This window comes from Pithys albifrons, chromosome 6, assembly GCF_047495875.1.
Source record: "Pithys albifrons albifrons isolate INPA30051 chromosome 6, PitAlb_v1, whole genome shotgun sequence".
NCBI classification, from domain to species: domain Eukaryota; kingdom Metazoa; phylum Chordata; class Aves; order Passeriformes; family Thamnophilidae; genus Pithys; species Pithys albifrons.
In genome coordinates, this window is record NC_092463.1 from 57,808,427 (window position 1) to 57,829,663 (window position 21,237).

The 21,237-nt window shown below is 36.2% G+C and overlaps 1 protein-coding gene across 2 annotated transcripts in view; it reads left to right on the plus strand.

Annotated features, from left to right (window-relative positions):
* CCDC73 (coiled-coil domain containing 73) overlaps positions 1-21,237 on the plus strand; it is a 63,975-nt gene that overhangs the window by 7,093 nt on the left and 35,645 nt on the right. The window contains exons 2-7 of one of the 2 annotated variants that reach the window (XM_071559049.1): positions 2,259-2,405; positions 10,938-11,009; positions 14,313-14,384; positions 15,049-15,084; positions 16,600-16,674; positions 18,599-18,637. In XM_071559049.1, the coding sequence (XP_071415150.1) occupies positions 2,274-2,405; positions 10,938-11,009; positions 14,313-14,384; positions 15,049-15,084; positions 16,600-16,674; positions 18,599-18,637 (426 nt within the window). In that variant the 5' untranslated portion in view covers positions 2,259-2,273. Of the gene's footprint in view, positions 1-2,258; positions 2,406-7,108; positions 7,122-10,937; positions 11,010-14,312; positions 14,385-15,048; positions 15,085-16,599; positions 16,675-18,598; positions 18,638-21,237 lie in introns of those variants that run through there. The other variant, XM_071559051.1, reaches the window with a different exon arrangement.

Sequence of the window (21,237 nt, forward strand, 5' to 3'; positions counted from 1 at the left end):
CACTGTACCCTGCAGACTCCAGCAGTGGCTGTGAAGCATTTTGTTGCAGTTTTGGAAAAGCAGCCTGAATACAGATTGCCCCTGAGAAAACAGTACTGTCATAATGAAGGGGTGGGCGAAGACTCCATGAGCTTCACTCAGGGAAGTGTTTATCCTTGCTCACTGTTAGGGAGGGAAGTCTTGTTTGTCAGGTGCTCCTGCTGATCACTGAGCTGAGAGAAAGGCCATGAGTGCCTGAGGCCCTTTTTTGTCTGTCCCTTAAGAGTATAGCATTGGTTTGAAAATACCCCTTGAGTCAATGATTCTCAGACTGTGATGGGAAGGAAAACCACAAGCCCCAGTGTGTATCAGTTAATGCACATTCTTCTACTGGCTGACCTGAATAGAAATTATTTCTTAACTGAACTTCACTTCTTCAAGTGCACCTGCCTTTATGGGATGAATCCTTTTTCTGAGCCAAGCTTTTCACAAGCTCTCTTATTTTTTTCCCTCACTTAACACAGACTGCCAGGATTCTCCATTTGATACCAGCACTGTCTTGTAGAAATGCATCACTTTAGGACTGCCCAAATCCAAACCTGTAATGTCAGCTGACAACAATGGAATTAGAACACAATTCATGTCTGAATGTGATGTTTGCAAAATCTTCAGATCATAATATTTCATGATTGAAATCAAAGAGCTCTGTGCCTAATCTGTTGTGCTCAATATTGCCATTTTTATTAGATTTGTAGCCAAGGTCATCTCCCAATACTTGATACCAAACTTTGTTTGTGGTAGTTCTTCATGAGTTATTGATACAACATTAATCAGTAAGGAAACAGTTTTGAAAACTTGAGGGAAAAAAAATTTTAATGTGCTTTTGGGAGAGTTTGACTTCATCAATTCTGAATTCTTTGGCTTAAATATAAGTAGAGGATTTTTATCCTAATGTTTTACTTAAAACAAACAAGCAGCCTCTTCCTAAACTGTGTCTAAAATGTGTGCAGATTGCCTGCACAGTGCTTGATTCATGTTGGCACATTGACACAACAGATTTGTTGCCTGAAGTGGTACATGTTTGTACATGGCTCTTATTCAGACTTTATTTGTTGCCTCTTCAGAAGTCCTTCAAACACACACATTCTGACACTGACAAAAGAATTTATATATTTTGTATTGAGCAGTTCAGTGTTAGTCATGTGTTTTAAAATGAAAGACAAAAATGAGCCTGATTTGTCTGTTTTTAGCAAAACCTTTTGTTTCACTAACAGAATAACTTGTGTGGTGGGGCGGCTAAGCAAGGAGTCAATCTGTTATTCATGACCAAGCAGCTTAAATGTGATCTATGTTAGGGGTTTATTTAGACAACAGCAGAAGTGGTGAGCCCTGATTTGTGGTTGTTATGGCCCCATGATACAGACCAGGTCTCTGTTCCTCCTGAAGGAATTCCTTCCTGGAGGTTCTGTGGCAGCAGCCAGGTCAGTCATAACTCCTGTGCTCCACCTCACCTCTGTAACTCTGAGTGCACAGGCACACACGGGTGGGACAGTGTCATGTATTCCAGTGAACTGCTGGAAATTCAGTCCCAAGTATTGAAAAAATACAATCTGGGGAGTACAGATGAAATACGTACAGCTGTTATGTTTTTGTCAATAAAAAGCAGATCGCTGTGATCCCCTCAGAGGTCACTGACAACCCTCTGTCCTTACAGACACTCCTGGCTCTCGTGTTAGCATCACTATCTGCTTGACAGTAGTTGGTGTGAATGGCTTACAGTACAACATTTGATACTTCTTCTTGTAGGAACTGAATCAGAAAGTTTTCTTGTTAAAATTCAGAAGCAGAAACTGTGGATATTACCTTGAGGCCAGTCTGAAGGTTTCCTTCAAAATGTCTTGTGATTTTTGAAATCTCGAAGGAAGGCAGTTAATTTTTCATGGCCTGATGCAATACTTGCAGTACCTTCATGCCAGTGCAGGGCAGTAGATCTGGGAAAAAACACCTGTGCTACTTCTTTCTGCTCATCAGTCTTTGTTTAAAACTAGAACCAAGCCAAAAAAATAAAGGGGAGAAGAAAAGGAATATTGTGAATTACTGATAAGCTGTTTCTTTTCCTTTACACTAATTTAGAATGGAAATACTGTTAATTGCATAATGGTTATAGTTATTGGTTTTACTCTTTTCAGAAAGAATTCACTTCCATATTTGCAAGTTTTGCAGTTTGAATATTCTTTTAAAGATAAACTGGAGAGGAAATGCCTGTCCTTATTTTTCAGAAACAAGTTTGAAGGATGGATGAAGACTTCAAAGCACAGGCACTTGACTCTGCTCTTCGGAGTCCATCAGAGACTCTGCTTTCCATTCGACTGCTGGACTTCAAAACGAGTTTATTGGAGGCAATAGAAGAACTGAGGATTAGAAGGGTAAATTTGTTTATATTGTTTGTAGTGGCTTTGTCTTGTTTCTGTCTCACTGTATGTAATCATAGAAATTGCTGCATAAGTGTGGCTAAACCCCATGCTGTATTTTAAGTAATTCACCAATCAATGTTTTGTTTAAAAATATCATAGTTTAGGTAGTGTCTGTATCACAAATTTCTCTGTAGGCAGCTCAAAGGCAACAGGGTTATATGGGAACAAACAAGTCTGGCTTTCCTGTGCTGATGTGCAAAGTTGATAGTTGATGACCACGCTATTGTCAAAATTATCTACATTACATTTTTGTATTTCATTGTAGCTCTTCTCTTTAAAAACAGACTTTGATATGAAGAGAAAGAATCCAAGTAATTGCCCAGTCCCTAAGTCTTTCTCATTTCATAATTGATTTGACACTTGGCAGAAAAGCAAAGATTTTGACTTATTTTTGCCTGTTTACTTGTGCTTTTCAGAATTACCGAAGAGGGCAAAGAGCTCCAGTGATAACTTTATTTCACCATTTTTAAATTGCTACACCATTAAGCCAGATCCCTACAATAAAGTGCACTGGGTATTGGTGGGGGTGTGCTTTGTTTTTTAAATATGGGTTGAATCATCTCATAGTACCAAGGTGAAATTGGTTCTGCACTGCTGTGGGCAGGTGTTTTCCTGTGGTTAATTTTTCAGTTGTATTTCTCCGTGATTGCTTTCTCAGTTGTGTGTATGTGAACATTGGTTTCTAATTCCCCCCTCAGTGTTTCTGAAATAAAGTGTCTCTTTCTTCATTTGATGAATTTGACCTGTTGAAAATAATGTGCATTACTACTTTTAAACTATGAATATTGATGACATGCATTATTTGTGCTAGACTTGTGTTACAATGGGAGTGTTTAGTCTAGTCTAACTATTTTGGTATTAAAAAGTAAAGGCTGAATATATTTAACTTTTCTTCTAATAACTGCAATATGCTTTTCTTTATAAGATCTGAGCTGAATTCCATTTACACTGTTAATGTTGCATTTTTAATGCACTTGTGCAGATCCTGAAGTGTTTATAGAGTCCCATGGGGTTTCATTTTTGGGGACTTTTTTGGTTTTGTTAATTTTGTGTCTCCTGTACTGCAATATGATGTAACTGTGATTTTATAAAAGCTGCCTCATGAGTGTGAGTAATTTTTTGCCTTAAAAGTGTTTTTAGTTTCAAAATTGATGCAAACACCAAGAGTCAATTCAACAGCTAAGACATGGTGCAAAATTTCTAAAATAGCTGTGCTTTCCTTTACTCTAAAAATATATGTGTGTATGTAAGTGTATATATATATATTTATCTGCTTTGGTAGAAATTTAGGTAAAAAAAGATTAAGCATTTTACAGACCACCAATTTGAAATCTTAAAGTATCCCTGAAGGCATTTTGTTTTGTTTTGATTTAACAATCAGTCAGGGCTGCTTGCTTAGTATGTTTTCACAAGCCAGGGTTTTAGAATCATGTGGCTATGCCTCCTGCCATTCATTTTCATCTTTTTAAGTAAAACTTTGTATGGATGTTTTTGCTGGAAAAACCCCTACAAAATCCCCTCCTGATTTTAGCTATTAATCTTCTAAAAATTGAACCAACGTGAGGTTATTGTGTAAATTTTTAATCAGCCCTGAGAAAAGGTGGTGCACAGACCAAAATACGGGGATAAGTCAGAGAATTACAGGGCTTGGCTTGCACTGTGCTGGTTTTTCCAAGGGCAAGAATGAAACACTGAAGCCGTGTCATCTGCTCTGTAAGTAGGTGAAGGAAATGTTGAAGTTCTACAGTTTTCTTGCTACTCTTGCCACTTCCTTTCCATGTTCTTGTATCACCAGACTGGCAGCCTGAGGGAGGCAGCAGAGCCAGGACAGTGGATTTTACTCCCGATTTTGTCTTTGACCTGTGGCTTGACCTTAGATGAGATTATTTTACCTCTGCTTCTGTTTTTCTTTCCATTGTTGGTCTTGCTTGTCACTGAGGAGACTCTTCAGGACAGGAACTTTGGTGTATTTTGAGTTTAATAAACTGCCTTGTGTGGTGGCAGTATAAATTCAGATTAATAAATATAAATTTGCTGTTGAAATTATCTGTGTGAAGCTAGACAGATGGAAGTCAAACTTTTAAACATGAAAATATTTTGAGAGACTTGATGCAATTCTTACTTGATGCCATCAGATACTATTTTAAAGTAGAAATATCTTTTTTCTGAATATGCTTATTTAAATAAATTCATGGAATTACTTCAAGGCATCTATCAATTTTCCACTTTTTTTGGTTAAATGTGGAGTTGCAGTTAAACTCTCAAAAATACTTCCGAGGAGGTTCTCATAGTAAGTGACTGTTCATGTTTCATCTTACAGATGAAATCCCAGTCACTGATTCCTGTGCATGTTTATTCTGAAGAATGAATTGCTTAAATTGTTATACTTGATAGAGCTTTACTTTATTCCTGTGGCTGTTCACAGGGTCTTTGTTCTCACTATGAATTGTCATAATATGAACATGTATGTAATTAAAATCTACAAAACAATTGTATTTCTCTTTCCCCTTTGCCCCCCATGTTACGTCACACTCCAACAGTTTCCATGCCCTATTTTTTTGCCGCTTTGGCTTTCCCACTGGTCAAGCACTGACCAGCCCAGTGGTTCTCCTGGGATGGACATCCCATTCCCTTTGTTCCAGGTTTGTCAGCCTTGCTCCACAGTCAGCTGAGAGCATTTTCCTGGGATATGAGACATGATCCTTTTCTTAAGGGATAAATATAATCAATTGTGGCAGTATAAAAGTAGTAGGTCAAACTGGAAGTCTTTAATGCTTTCTGAAGTATAATACATGTAGGACAGCTGACACTAGGTTAGGAAAAATGTTTAGAAGGACGAGAAGGCAGGTACATTGCATTATTTTCTTTCTTGACCTCGATACTGAAACCCATTCTTAGCCAGAAGAGCATGTAAACATAAGAAATCAAGGGAATTCATCCTTATTCCACAGAAATGTGGAATTCTAATCCCCTGGGGGCGGGGGTGGTTTTATAGCAGTTGATGCTCTATAGATGTTGATTGGCTGAACACACGGAAGATGAATTGCAGTGATGATTTGTAAAATTTTACTAATGTTTTATTTGGTGCAAAGGACAAGTTTCAGAGACCTGTTTCCATACCTGAAAACAAGCACCTTTTGAGGCTCTTCTGGTGTTAACTGAGACATTGGAAAGCCTGGCTGATACCTCAGATTCTGTCATTCATGCCTTGAGTTTATTGGTTTGGATACTCTTCTATTTAGTCAAAGTTACAAAGAATAAATTTTATTCTTTGCTCTTTGGGCAGTTAAGATATACCTATAATTTGATAGGCCTTATCTTTTAAGTAAAATACTTTTTAAGATACATTTTTTCCAGCTCTCAAATTTTGTCATGTTTCTCACGAGGGTAATATTTGCCATTTAAGGAAATTATGTTGTAGTAAACAAATTAGAGTTGCAAAGGGCATTGATTTTACCCATGAAAAACATTTTCTGTGTACAAATAAAGATTTTAAATTAAAGATTTTTAATAAAGATTTTTTACAATCCTGGCCAAATCCCACACCTCCCCCTCCCTTCCCCCCAAAAACCCCTGTGTAAATTGAAGCCATAGTGTGTGTACTTATCACCCCACAATTTAATGCCAAGCACTACATGAAACTTCTCCCTTGCCTGAGTCAAAGGGGTGTGCTGATGTTGCAGGTGGCACCAGAATCGGCTGCCACAGGTGGGGATGAGGTGTCTGCCTGGCCAGGCATTTTCCACCTGTGCTCACGGGAGTTTTGTATCTGTGTTCACAGAACAGAAATGTAGGGTCTCAGTGCCACATTGTGGACAGGAATATTCTTTATAAGCAGGTTGCTCCTGTCATTTTGTTGTTCATTTTGGTCTCTTTCCCTATTCCTAATGTTCTTTTTTTCCTCTTTCTTTCCCCTGTTTTCCTGAGTTTCTGTTCCTTTCTGTCTTCTCTTTTGCTGCCTTCTGTTTTGGTATCTTAGCCCTTCTGGTGTTTACCCACGTTCATGCTGATGCCAGTGAGCAGCCCTTGAGAAGGAATACACAAGAAAGATACTTACTTGTAAAAGAGACAAATCCTGACTCCCATCTGTCTCAGACAGCCATTGTGGCTTTCCCAGCACTTCACCTGGATGTGTTCCCCGTTGCTGTTCTCAGAAGCCACAGTTCATCCTGGAGCTCTGTGTGCTCTTTTCAGAGCTTTGAACAATTTATCTCAATTCCTCCTCCTCTACCTTTGCTGTGGCCTTGGCTCTTCTAACCCACATCCTTCAGCATATTTGTAGTTTTCTCAGAGGCAGGACATGAAGGAGCTTTGCTAACAAACAATAAGAATGGTGAAGAGCTTGAATTAATTTTTTAATGGGGAGAGACAAAAAGAAAATGAAGGCAGGGAGAAACTGCTAAAATAGCACAGAAGGGAAATGGGAGTGGCTTTTTTTGTTTGTTGCCTGGAAGCTGGCAAGTGGGAGACCACTAATACAGGCTGCAGGGAAACAGAACCATAGAACAAAAAATCCTGATGGTTTTACAACTGGATTTTATGCGTAAGAGCAAATTAGGGTGTTTTTAGCAACATGACTGAAATAAGGTTAGATTACGACGTGTGTGTTAGTAAATACTGTGGCTTTTGATTAGGAACTGATTACTTGCAGTTGGAGAGAAGAGCATGGTAAGTATCAATGTTTAGGAATATATTTGAATAGATGAGATTTATTTAAATTTAGAGCAATTGCAGCCTGTGCAGTGGAGTCAAGCAATGAGAGATTTCCAAAGGAACGAGGTGTTTGCTGTACATTTCTGTGTCTCTGCTGCTGAAAGTTTTTGAGAGCAGATTCTAAATACACAGTTACTACAGTTTTTTGTTTAACTGCCATACTATTAAAATCCAAAAATATTTCATCAAGAACTAAACTTAGAATAACGCAGCTATAAATATTTCCTCTCCCTTTAACATTTGTCCTGGAAACCAAACTTAAGAGCAATATCCTGAAGTCTGCTGAAAGTTATACTGGTCTGTTTAGTTCATGAAGGGAATTGCAATTATGGTATGAAACAACCAGCAAACTGTAGTTTCAGTGAGTGGTATTTGATTGACCTGCATGAGAATTGGTTGTGCAATTTTGTAGGAGGTAGATTGTAAGTTCGAAAAAGATAATAAAAGTACCTAGCAGCAATTTTGGCTGCTTGGACATGAGCCAGCTGTCCTCTGTTCCTAAATCTGTTCAGGGTCAGGAATCGAGGGGGCTTGACCAATCCACAGCCCATCTTGTAAAACTACAGCCTGAAGCAAACACTTTAAAGTAGGCTTGACACTTTCTAAAGGTTATAACGAGTAAATAAACCATCAAATTACTCCTCTTTTATTGTTATGGTAGTCCTTTTTATAAAAACACTTAAATCCATGTAGTCCTAAGGCGTCTAATAAAAAATGAACACTTTTAAGGTTTTGTGGGTTTTTGATACCTCATCAGAGTTATGTACAATGTTGTTCTCCTAAGTATAACAAAAATGTTTTTGTCTTATTAAACAGCTGATACAACTTCTAAAATATAAGAAAAGTGCTTCACACAAGTTTTAAAAGCTTTCAGTTCAAAATGAATAAGCTATAAATGTCCTTTGAAAGATGTAAAAATGATGGATAAGGCATATAACTGTTAGTGATTTCACATAAGAACATTTTTATCATGTAATTGTCATTTTCAGTGTAAGTATTTATGATGTTTATTTTTTTCAGCAGTGGTTACATACATACACATTTTTGATAGTTTCCAGATTTTCCTTTATAATTTGGGAGTAAGTTGGAGGAGTGTTCACTTAGAACTTTGGTTCTTATCCTCTCTAGTATTCACAGCAAAGAGGTTGCTTAAAATGGAATTTAATGCCATTTTCTTACAATTTTGAGCAAGAATTTTGCTAATAGGATATCATTTTAATAGTATTTGTTGCTTGATGACATAAATGGTTTAAGATTACACCTTTATAAGAAGCCCTAAGTTGATCTTGTTTGGGTTTAACACTCAAGGGAAATTAGGGGATGTATTTTCCTTCAGTACATGTAGATTAGTATCAGAAAACAAATTTATTGCAACTCTGAAGTACTGTTTGTTAAGGCAGAATTGGGAAGGACTGATAATCTTTCAGGTTTTCTTAATTTTCATTTTTTTTGCCATAAGGCATATGAAATCTTTAAGTCTCTTCTCCACCTGTATTCTACGGGTACATACTAGACAAGCAAAACTTAAAGAAGTTTTCTCTAGTTTTCTGTAAGCCAAATTTTAATTTTAAATGTCTATTTATTATTTTGTATGTAAAATTCATGTGAATGTTGAGGCATACTTTTAGAACCTGCAAATACCCCTTGAAATGCTCAGGAGTAGCCTCTTGTGGGTAGGAGTGTGTTTCCATCCACACATGTGCCCATAAACTGCCTGTTCATCAAGGAAGTCAGTTTTGACCCTAAAACCTATAAAAGATGTCAATGTCAAAAACTTATTTTACGTCACCTTCGGACATATTTTGCCAATACTAACATATTTCTATTGATAGTACAGCAGGACTATGAATCAAATATTATACTAAGTGAAAAGGGTAAAAAATCTTCCTTAAAACAGTTTTGTATTAATTGTTGAAGTGTTGCAAATATCCTTGTATCAAAAACTCGGACCCCTCATTTGTACTGGCTTTAGGAAAGAATTGCATTTCTTGAAGGTGCAACGGACTTTGTAGCCAAAACAGTTGTATTATTTGCTTTGCTGTGGAAGGTGAAAGAGCCTGTTTGTTCTTTCAGTGTGTCAGGGAATTTATTACTTCATCCAGAGGTGATTGGTTTTTTTTGTCTCATGGTAAGTAGTAGTTGGGTCTCACGGTAAGTAGTAGTTGTTCATGCTATTGCAATTCAGTAGAATTTTGCTTAAATCCCAGTATTAAGGGAATAATTTTTTGAGGCCTGCTTTTAATTGCTCTGCTAGAGAGATCCATGGCATTTTCCCCCTTGAGTTGTCCCTGTTTTCCTAAGGATTATAACCACTTCTTGAGGTATGAGCCATTTTTTTCATCAATTTAGATTGCAGGTTTTATACTGTAGTGGAGAAGTTGAACTCAAAAGAGCATAAATGTGCACACAGTATATCAAGTATTGGGAATATTCTTTTACCCTCACACAATCAGTTTGGCCCCTCTTGGAGTGTGTCCAACACAAGAACTCAGAAAATGTTATTAGTGCAACAATTCATCAAAGAGAAGTCAGTCTTACCTTAATGTGGTCCCTTTTTCAAGCTGATCCTCAGTGTGCAAAGACAGGAAATCTGCCTTTTGAAGCTCAGAGTGACACATTAGTGTAGGTCCCCAGGTCTTTGAAGGACATTCGTTATTTTGACTATTTGCAGTAACAGATCAATGGTGAATTGGTTATGACATACATCAAATGTCTGAACACTGTTCTTGCAAGAAGTCACAACTGTTGGGCAGGGAAACCTGTTCTTCCTTTTTTTGAGTATTGTATTTGTAAAGGAAGGCCAGTGCTCATGAACATTTTGTTCAGAAGGGAAGCTGATTCCTGTTGGGAAAATTTGACTTTTATACCAGATTGTTTCAGGAAAATTCTCATAAATTTTTATCAACTGTGATTATCAGCAGATAAGTCTCATTTATTATCACTGTAATAGTTTGATTCTTGATAAGGTGCTTGTGCAAGAACAGGAAGGCAGGAAAACACACCATCCTGTTGCTAGTACCTATTCTGGGTTATGAAGGAAACTTCAGACTTCAGTAATGGTCTGCTCAGATTTTCTGGGAGCTCATCTATCAAAAATATGTGTTGAATATTCATGATTCTGTTTAACTTCTTTAATTGGTAGGTCTGGAGGCTTCTTGGCACAGAAGGTTTTCCATAATAACAGAAGTAATTGCTAACACAAACTCTTCATTTGTCCTAGGAGATGTCAAAAAGAATAAAGATTCAAATGCTTTGAGTGAAATATTGAAGGTGTCCCAAGAATTCTGAGTCATTGACCATGATTATCTGTATCATTTGCTACAATGGATTCATGAAGCACTTTTGCTGCTTGCTGAATTGCTTTTCACTTCAGAGTTCTGACTCTCTCCATCAGAATAATCAATCATTTTTTGATGGTGAAATCAAGTCTGGTTTATTCCCTTTGAGTCTGGTTTTGTTGTAAGATGCGGATCTGTATGAAGAGGGAACTGTTCCTGCTAATTAAGAGAGCTGTAGTCCCAGCTCCTGATCTTCTGCTGTGCATTTCAATCCAAGTTATTTATTCTGCAAATTTTCTGACAAACCAGCTGAACTCATCTGCGATTTCATCTCATTCAGAGAGCTTCCATTTCCTTTTTAGCTGTGGAGTGTAGGCACATACTGTTGTGTGTACTGGGCTGTAAAGGGAGAAGGGTATGAATGCACAACTTATTTGTGTTTGATTTGCAAGTATTGTCTTATGTAAATTTGTTTGTTTGTTTTTTTAACCAGGAAACGGAGACTAATTATGAAGATCAAATAAATAAAATTGTTGTAGAGAAACAGGAACTTGAATGGCAGAAGGTAACTTTACTACATCCTTTTAGCGTTTTACGTGCTGAGATTTAATTTTAATATATTAATATAAATTGTGATGTGGTACAATCCCTCTTTTTAAGGCTATTATTATTTCTAATAGTAGAATGTTCTAGCCTGTAGTTTATTGTTTAGCCATGAACATCTGTAGCTTTTATATTGATTTGGATTTTCCCAGCCTAGAATTGTGTTTAACAAAAAAGCATCATAATATTGGAAATCTCCAAAGGGATGGAAGTATTGAAGCAGTGAGACATTCAGCTTAACGTGGGGCATGTTGACACATCAGTGTGGGGGAAGCTGTGCAGCAGCTTCTCTGTTATTATATTTGGCTTTGGCAAGTGCAAATACCAGTGCAGCAAACAACTTCACTTGCAACGTTCTGAAGTGACAATTTTTAAAAAAAACCGTATTTTAAACATAGTCTTGTGTGTTAGATATACTCAGAAGTAGTTTGTCAGCTTTTAAACATTCAGAATGAGGTTTTCAGTAACATAAGTCTAACATTCTTCTTAAGAGTTAGGGCTCCTGAGGTTGTGCTTTCATAGGAAATCCGTTCCCTTCTCTAACACAATCAAACCTATGGCCCCTGTCACGAGGTCACAAGATAAAAGGCTTCACTCTGTATATGTTAGGATCACAGCAAAAACAATAATTTCAGCTCTATCCTTGATCTTGGGATATTTAACATCTTAGTAGTAAAGGAAGACTATTTCATCTTGGAGTTCATGCTAACCATCTTAAATTAATAATTCTAACTATGTGCTTTTCTTTCCCGAAAGATATATATGTGCACACAGAAACAGGAAACACTTTATATTTGTAAAAGCAGCAGTGCTTTCAATTTGTAATCCTCCTTTGCTTTTCTTAACCCAGCACTGCAGTTCCCAGTAATCTGGGTTCAAAAGGGATGATTTCCATCCATTCTGAGAGCTCAACAGCAGTTTAATTTACCATTAATAAAAAGATGGGACTTACGGGTAGTTGAGTGAACTCTCTTTTTTCCTGCACTTTGCATTGAACATTGGCACATGGCAAAGCAAATGTAAACAGTGAGGTGTAGATTTGGGGAACTTCACGTGAGCACATATTCTGGAACTTCAAAGGAACAAGTTGATAAAAGTTTCCAGTCCTGGAGATTCCAGTAGGATGGCAATTCTCAGTGTGGCATTTAAATGGAAGGAGTGCCCTGTTGGTTTCTGCATGCAGAATGATACTGACCTCAGGAGAAGTTCAGTACCTAGACAGTTGCCCCAGGCTTATCAATGGTTCTTTTTATGTTTTTTCCTTCAGAGGTTTCCCTTCAGTCAACATTTCTGCCATTCATTTTGTTTTACATTGTTTTACCTTACATTTAAAAAACTAGTTTAAAATAAAGCCATGACTTCAGCTGAGTTTCTGGTGTAATATTACAATTTTAAAGCAAACATTTGTCTACATTTAATGAATACTGTTGCTGCTCTTGAAAAAAATATTCTAGAAAGGGAAAAGAGAGTAACTGGAGAAAATGCTGCTTTACATCTAGTAAGTACTCATTCTATTGCTATAACACCACTACATAAAAGCTGATTTTGCTTATATTTTTAAAAATACCTTTGTTCCTTCAACCTCCCTGCAACACACATGCAGGCCACATATGGAAAATTTATTCCAAAACTTCATTTCTGAGAGAGAAAAATGATAGAACCATTTTATTGGATAGTCTTGCCTGTGAGGCTTGCTAGGAAATTACTATTTCTAGGCACTCCCTTGTCTCTTTTTTAGAGTAAAATACATCACTTGAACATACAGTACAAGGAAGTGGTATGTTATAAAGACTTCAGTACTGATTTTTTTTCGTTACATCCATGACAAAGTTGTATAAAGGATGACTGTTTTATGAAACCAAACTTATATCTACATAAATTATTATATGATATTGTCTTGAATTCCTGTAATTTAAAGTAGTATCATCTTAATTTGGCAGTACTGTGGGTATAAAATTTTATTCCTGTAGTGCGTAGGAATATTCCACTGAGAGCAGTCAATTTGCTGTCCATCCTTCTGGCTCTGTGTTGTCCTTGGTTTGCCTGTTACCAACTGTGTCTTTGAACACAGTCCTAAGGGACGACTTGAGGAAAACCTTTCTCAAGACTTTTTTTTTCATGTTTTTGAATATTCATTTATGTAGTATGTATTGTTGTTAGATGAAAGCCAAAACTTCCTCTTCTTCTCTCACAGTGAGTTAATGAGTAAGTACAGGAATATAAACCCATCTTATCTCCATGGATTCTTCTCGTGTATCAAAGGGCAACAGCTCTCACTTGTGGAACATGAAAGCAGCACCAATTTGCTGGAGAAAATAGCAATTTTGGAATGGGCTTTATGTTTAAAAAAACCTCTGAATTTCCCAATTAAGGCAGAAGAAGAAATTAGGCTTCTTGTGTGTGAAACAAATGGTCAATTTATTTTCTTCCATTCATTTTTTTAATAGTCTCAATTTATATTTATTTTTGTGCATTACTGATTCCTACTTCACACTAATATTCCATAGATAAACACTCAACTACATTTTGAGATAGCTGTGCATGGACAGAGCCTTTTGCCTACCTAATATATTTTAGTGTCTAGAACTTCGAAAAACTGATCTTCCACACATGTCTTAGTAAAGGCAAAGTATCTTGTACAGGACCATGATGCTTTAAAATGGTCAAGATTTCAAATTTGCAAATTTTTCATATAATAATCTATGAGATTATGATATGAAATTATAACAAAACCCAAGTACAGCTTAAATAATTTCTTTGGTTTTGTGGATGAGACTAAAGCTAGGCAGTAGTGTGATAAAAATTGTATACTGTCACCTTACACTTAGTCTTTTCTGTCCTCCTTCAGCTCTTTCTTGTAGCTTGTTAAGCCACTAAAATTAACTAAAACCAGAATAACACACTGTTATTTTTAAAAGGGATTATATTTTTAATAGGTATTAAAATTCTGTTATAACTACCTGGAACTGTGTTAAGATGGCAGTGGATGTGGATTAAATCTGGATTGGGTAAGGGTTTCTTACAGAAGTCCTAGCAACAAGTCTGTATTCCAGAGGTGACAATTGTTACCTGCTAAAAATTAAATAGAAGTTGCTATCAAAAAGATGATTAACAGTTAAAAAATGCCTCTTTTTAGGTGTTTTTGATCAGTCATGTCTTTCTAAAAAGATTTAGCAAGGAATCATGTTTTTTTCTTGAAATACTATGTATGTGGTTTGCTGTGAGATAATACTCAACTCACACTATTGTTGTTTCTCATGAGCAGGAAACTCTGCAGCATCAGACGGACACTTTGCAGCAACAAAACAAAGAAGCCATGGCAGCTTTTAAAAAACAGGTAGCAAAAAAAGGCCTTCGAGCTTCAACAGTCAGATTTTAAAATAATGATGGCAACACAGCAAGTTATCAGTTAGCAGCTCATTTGAAAATATTTGTCTGTTCCCAGTAAGCCACTCCTTCTGGGATTTTTCACTTTTGTTTTTCAAAGAACTCCTAAAGAAGATAATGCTTCTTTTAATACTTTTCATATTCTGTTTTGGTTTTTTTTGTTTTCCCCTCTAAGATGGCATGACCTCTGCAAGGGTGGATTCATAAACCATGGCAAAAGCTCTGCCACTTTTATCACTCTTGTGTTTTAGTGTCCATAATATACAGTGAGCAAATACTGAGTGCTGAAAGACCTTGCAGAGAACAGTCATAGGAACTGGAACTGTTGCACATGGTGATGAAGAGTTTATTGCTAATGCTGCATTACTATCATAGCACACAAAAAGAGAAACTGGCAAGCAATTAGATTTTTGTCTTGAAAAAATTAATTTGAGATTCACAGATCCCTGCTTGTGACTCTGTAGTTACTGTAGTTTAAACAACTTCAGGAAATACCCCGTGTAGGGTAATAGAGCTACATAGTCTTGTCAAGTAGCATGAATAAAATTAATGCCATGTGTTACATTGACTTTTTTGTTTCTTTTTTTTTTTTTGTCATGACCTTGACAACCAAGTTACAGGCAAGGATGTTTGCCATGGAAGAAGAAAAGGTATTGTGTAATTATACGTTATTTTTCATCTAGAGGAGCACATAAGCAAATGATAACGCCACGTAACTTACCAGACATGTACTGAGTATAAACTAAGTATATTACAGATATGTTTTTTTCTTGCCATGGCCTTTGCAAAAGAAATTTTGTCATGACTTTGTTACTTCTGGGTTTTTTTTTTTTTGTTTGTTTATAGCCTATACAACTTTACTTGTGAATTGTCAATTTAAAATTGATTTATGCTAAAAATGAGTTGGGGAAAGAGTGTTCTTTGATAGTTCTGTACTGAAATTATACAAAATTTACTTTATTCTAGAGGATTGGGACAAACTGCCTTTGGTCTTTCCAAGTACTTGTGAAAAATAACATTTCTAACTTGTTTAGTGAAACCAGATTTTAATATGATTTTTATTGATATACTAAGGAACCTGAACTAAACTGAAGTAAGATGTCCTTAAGCCTGAATTTACGTGATTTTTCATAACTTCATGAGTTTTTTATACCAAACTGAATGCTTGTTTCCTTGTCTGAATAAAGGAATTAAATTTAGTATATCTGTGAGCCTGTTTTAAACGGTGAATTAAGTCAATGAATGTCTGTGTGTGGATTTTATTGTTTCACTTAAATTTCACAGTGGTCTAGAGAAGATGAATATGCTGCATGTTTTATAAAACTTGCACAGAAATTTGCAAACTGGTTAAATGGTTTGAAAGTACAGCAAAGTAAACGTTATTGTTTGCTGCATTTATATTTTCTGGCAGAGTTATTTTCTTGGTTGTATTTGGAGTTTCTTCTTGCTAAGACATTCTGTTTGTCCACATATACCATTTATTAGTCTCTGACCTGTATTTTCAATGACAGCTACTGTTTCAGAATTAAATTGTATGCAGATTAACTTTTCTTTCTAAATTGAATTGAATAGTACTTTCAGTACTTTGTACCAAAGTAACTGAAAGAATAAATTAAGTTTTAATATTTCAAGACAGAGTTGAAAGACCAATTTTTGCTCCAATTCAGATTATATGTACTATTTGTCATTGGATTTATCTGAAACTTTTTTTTATATATTTAGTGTCTTTTTTTAAATCAAAATGACTTATTAATTCTGTCCCAGAACAAAAAATTCTAAGACTTGGTGACTATAGTCATGTGGTGGAAATATTCTGTAATATATATATTTATATGTATTAAAAAAAAATGTGTGTGTGTATATATATATAATGTGTGTCTATATATATATAATGTGTATGTATATATATGTATATTTATATACATGTGTATATATATACACACACACACTACCTATTAGTATATATAAATTACACTATTGTGTTTTAACTTTTCTTTTTATAGCAATATGTTTCTACATTGTGAGATTATTTATCTGTATTTTTCACCAATGACTTGTTCTGTCCTGGTGGAGTTACATAATTTTTATAACATTCTTTTTGATAAATTCTTACTGCAAATGCATTTATTCTGCCCAAATCCTGAAAGTATGGCTTTTGTTGAAAGGGAAAATACCAACTTGCTGTAGAAACAAAAGAGAAAGAAATTGATGGACTGAAAGAAACATTAAAAGCATTACAGGTAAACTATTATTTTTCTTAAATAACTTTTTTTGGTATGCAAGTGATTTGGCTTTAGTTTTTTAACTAGTAAGAAAATAGTTGTTTTTAAGAGGATCTTCAAGGCCTTCTCATCTAATCTTTCCAATACATGTACACCTGACTAAGCCTGAGTTCCTGTTCTAGCCTTCAGTGCCAAGACTACTTTAAGGGAGCCTTCCAACTAATGTTCTTCTCTTTCACAAGAACTGCAGACTCAAAATCCTGATGTTGTGTGAAGCTGCTTTCACTTCCACAGTCTTCCTGTTTCTGTTCTTGTCATCTCACTCCTCTCCTGTCTGGGATCTCTGGTTTTGGACGCCAAAACAGAAACAAACATTGACACAGGACCTCCAGCTTGCAGTGCCACCTGTGGTTTGGGGTGTTTTCCTTTGTCTCACTGGGAAATGTCTGTGTTTACCACTTCATCCATGGCTTAACACCAAGCAGATATATTGAAAATGGATTATTAGCATTGTAATTCAGTGCCAGATTTCAGGGGTTACCAGGAACCTGAAACTGAGTGGGATAATAATTAGTTCTATTGAAAATAGATTAGTTATAATGGATTATTACCATGATTTTTGCAACTTGTTTTGGTTCTAATCAACACTCTCTTCTAATGGGATGCATTTACGTGGTATCAGACTGTTTATTTAATTATTTAGTTTGCACTGAAGGTATTTTGGGAGCAAAAGAAATTAGTTCCCTTGGCTTGCCCTCTGTGCAACAGCCATAAGGATTTTGCTACCTTGTTCAAACCTTGGCATAGCACAGATAGTAAAGAATATCCCTCCATGGTCTGCTGAGCATGATATGTGGCCAGCAAGAGTGATGAAAGATTCCACTGGCCTTTCTTTTGTAAGGTAAAACAGAAATTTAAAAAGAGCTTAAATGTTTAATGTTCACTGGTGGAACATTTGTGTAACAGCACAGTTCAGATCTGGGAAATTCTGCTGTGGCTTGAGGGAGCAGCAGGTCACAGTGAACATGTGATCCCAGGAAAAGGGTTTGGAGGTCAGCCTAAAAAAGAGTGAGGAATTTTTGTTTCAATTTACTCCTCTCTACCCATAGAGTCAGAATTCTGTCTTAAAATTATCATTCTCCAGGTTTTCCCTAGAAATAATATTTTTGTATAAGATTTGCACGCAATGAGTGCTTTGACATTACTCTTTTGTTCCCCCTTCTTACTCTTAAACACTATGCAAATCAAAATACTCTGTATATTAAAATAGTGTTAATGACTTCTAATGTCAGCCTTATATTATTAAAGCATGTGAGACTTGTGCAATATGTCTTTATATGCTGCCATTTGGAATATCTAACTAGATGGTTTGGGTTTTTTTTTCCAATGGAGCAGACATATTCCTGTAGGAGTTGGGGGAATACTTTTATTTCTCTATTTTCTTCTCTGTTTATTTCTAAGAATCTAGTTGACAGACTGTGGGCATTTATACTTCATTTTTATACCTGGGCACAAGAATGACCCTGAGATGAGCTCAGTTGGTTAAAACTTGGTTGTAATAATGCCAAGGTCATGGGTTCAATCCCCTGTGTGGGCCATTGACTTAAGAGTTGGACTCAATGATCCTTGTGGGTCCTTTCCAATTCAGAACAGTCTGTGAATCTCTCACTAGTCTGTGAATTTATGCATTTTTTTCCCAAAACTCTAGTAACAAATCAGTGTAAAGTGGTTTTATGTAATTTAAATATTGAAGTGAAATTATGTAAAGTGAATCTAATAATAAAGGAAATAGTGTAATTAATTCAAAACCAGTGTTCCTGTATTGGATGGTTTGGCAACAATGTGCAACTGAATGTTAAGTATAACAATACCTAAATATGCAGTTTGTTGGCAGAAAAAAATCCAAGTACAATTTATTTAATAGCTCTGTCTTGTTTTACAGATTTCAAAATACACTTTACAAAAGAAACTGAATGAAATGGTAAGAAATTAATTGAAGTAAAAAATAAGGAACAGTTTTTATGTAAAGAGAATGCTTAGAGCAAATTCAATACTAACCAACTTTAATTCTTAAATGATGTGTGATAATTATTACAAATAATGAAGGAGGTGTATCAGCTTTGAATGTGAAAAACAAATGCAATGTTTTTAGGTTTTTATAGTATGATAGCTACTGTTTATCATGTGACATTTTTTCTAATTGAATTAAAGTAGTATAGGTACATTTGTTCTCTTTATAAAGTTTTTTTATAGACTGTGATTTGAATAATATAATTATATTACTCTGATAAGATCTAGCACGTTAATCTCTGAAAGTAATGCAGAATTCCAAGCAGTCCTTAGTTTTGTTTTGAAGAAAAATTGATGGCTTTCCTCTCACTCTTTTTTACTCCTCTTCTCAGAATTACTTCTTAACATCAGTTCCCCAGAACAGTTTAGATTTCATCCAGTCCAGCTCACTCCCTTTGACACAGAGAATAAATTTATACAGAGTGACAGCACAGTCACTCTGAACCCTGCGGTCTGTTTTAGGAAGTGAGAGAGTGAGCTGCAGAAACATTGCCAGGCTTGATTGAATAAATGCTGTGAAAATTCTGCTGCTGCTCAACTGGAAAGAATAAAGATAATATTGTCAGACCATTACAAACTGTGATTTTAATTAAGAAGCTCAAAAAACTAGAGTCCAGTTTAGCTTTAAGTACCATGACATTTGTACTGAAAGTCATCTTCAACGCTACAGTGGTTTTACACAAAATATGGTGAAATTGAATAATGTGCCCTCTGACCTGGGAGATAAGGCTACAAGTTAAAGATCAAAGGCAACATAAAGTGTGTTTTGTCTTACTTCACTTTTAACTTGTATTTCCACTTAAAATGCATCTAATCTAAAAATGTGTTAAAAATTCACAAGATTATTGGACTTACATTTAGGTCATTTCACATATTATCTTTCTTTCATAACTTACAAGCTCAGTCTTCCATATGCATGAGAATATTTAAATAACAACACCTTTTCTATAGGCTGGGAATGCATCTGTGTTGCTTAAACAAATATCTTCCTTTCTTATGTTTAGAAACTTTCCAATAATTGATTATTTGAATATTTTGAAAACATTGGGGTACTGTGGCTTTGATACAGAGTATGGTAACAAAAAATGCTATTGAGTAGAACTCCTCTTTTGCCTGTAGCACTAAATGTAACAAATACAGTTAGGGCTTATTTATGGAAGATGCTCTGATATGAAATGATGCAAACAAAAAAACACAGGGTAAACAGAAGTGAATTCTTCCCTGCAGCCTTATGCAATAGTGGACTATAACAGTTTTAGACCAGGTCAGATCCTACCAACTTTACTCCCTGAGCAGTTGCACCGAAATAAATGGTATGTTCAAGGCAGTTCATGGTACACTCAAAGCAGCAGAAGCCTGTGAAGACTCTTAGTCATCACAAATGGCAAAGTGTTTAAAAATAAAATGGATGAAATTCCAAACCAATCATTTATCTGAGATCCATTTCTGTTTCAATGTTAGGTTTGTTAAAGACAGATTAGATCATGCTCTGGCTTGTGTTTTGAGAGTAAGCAGATGTGCTGTTCAGTTTATATCTGGCACCTTAGAAACCTTGCCAGTCAGTGAAGGAGCTTCTGTGCATGCTGGAGACTGAGCATGCCTTACTGATGGAGCATTTTATTTTGGTTTTGTTCCTTTGATTCTGTTCTTTAGTCTAGTGTATGCAGTGTTAATACTTTACATATACACTGTATTTTAGCCTGCTATCCAGTTGAATTTATGCAAAAATTTTAGTGCTGGTATATATCTTATGACGCATTGTATAATTCTGAAATAGTAGGAGGTTTTGTTTCATATTGAAAGACAAGAAAATGAAGGCTATCTTTTTTATCCATCTTTTTGTTGTTGTTTCCACAGTGAAAATGTTGATTCTTGCATGCTGTGTGTGTGCTTTGCATCTCACAGCATATGGGCAGTGGTGCTCTGCAGTCAGGAGGCTGCAGGGTGGGTACTGGAAACCCAGTCTGGGCTCTGGATAGCATTGTGCTTTCTTGCTGCTGAAATAAGGGGATAACTGGACAAAAATCATAGAATCATAGAATCGACTGGGTTGGAAAAGACCTCCAAGATCATCAAGTCCAACCCTTGGTCCAACTCCAGTCCCTTTACCAGATCATGGCACTCAGCGCCACGGCCAATCTCGGGTTAAAAACCTCCAGGGATGGGGAATCCACCCCATCTCTGGGCAGGCCATTCCAATGCCTGATTACTCTCTGTAGAAAGAATTTCTTTCTGATCTCCAACTTAAATTTCCCCTGGCAGAGCTTGAGCTCGTGCCCCCTTATCCTATTGCTGAGTGCCTGGGAGAAGGGACCAACCCCCACCTGGCCAGAACTTCCCTTCAGGTAGTTCTAGACAGTGCTGAGGTCACCTCTGAGCCTCCTCTTCTCCAGGCTAAACACCCCCAGCTCCCTCAGCCTCTCCCCACAGCACTTGTGCTCCAGTCCCTTCTCCAGCCTTGTTGCTCTTCTCTGGCTGTGGTCAGGTCTTGGTTACCTGACAGGTGATACA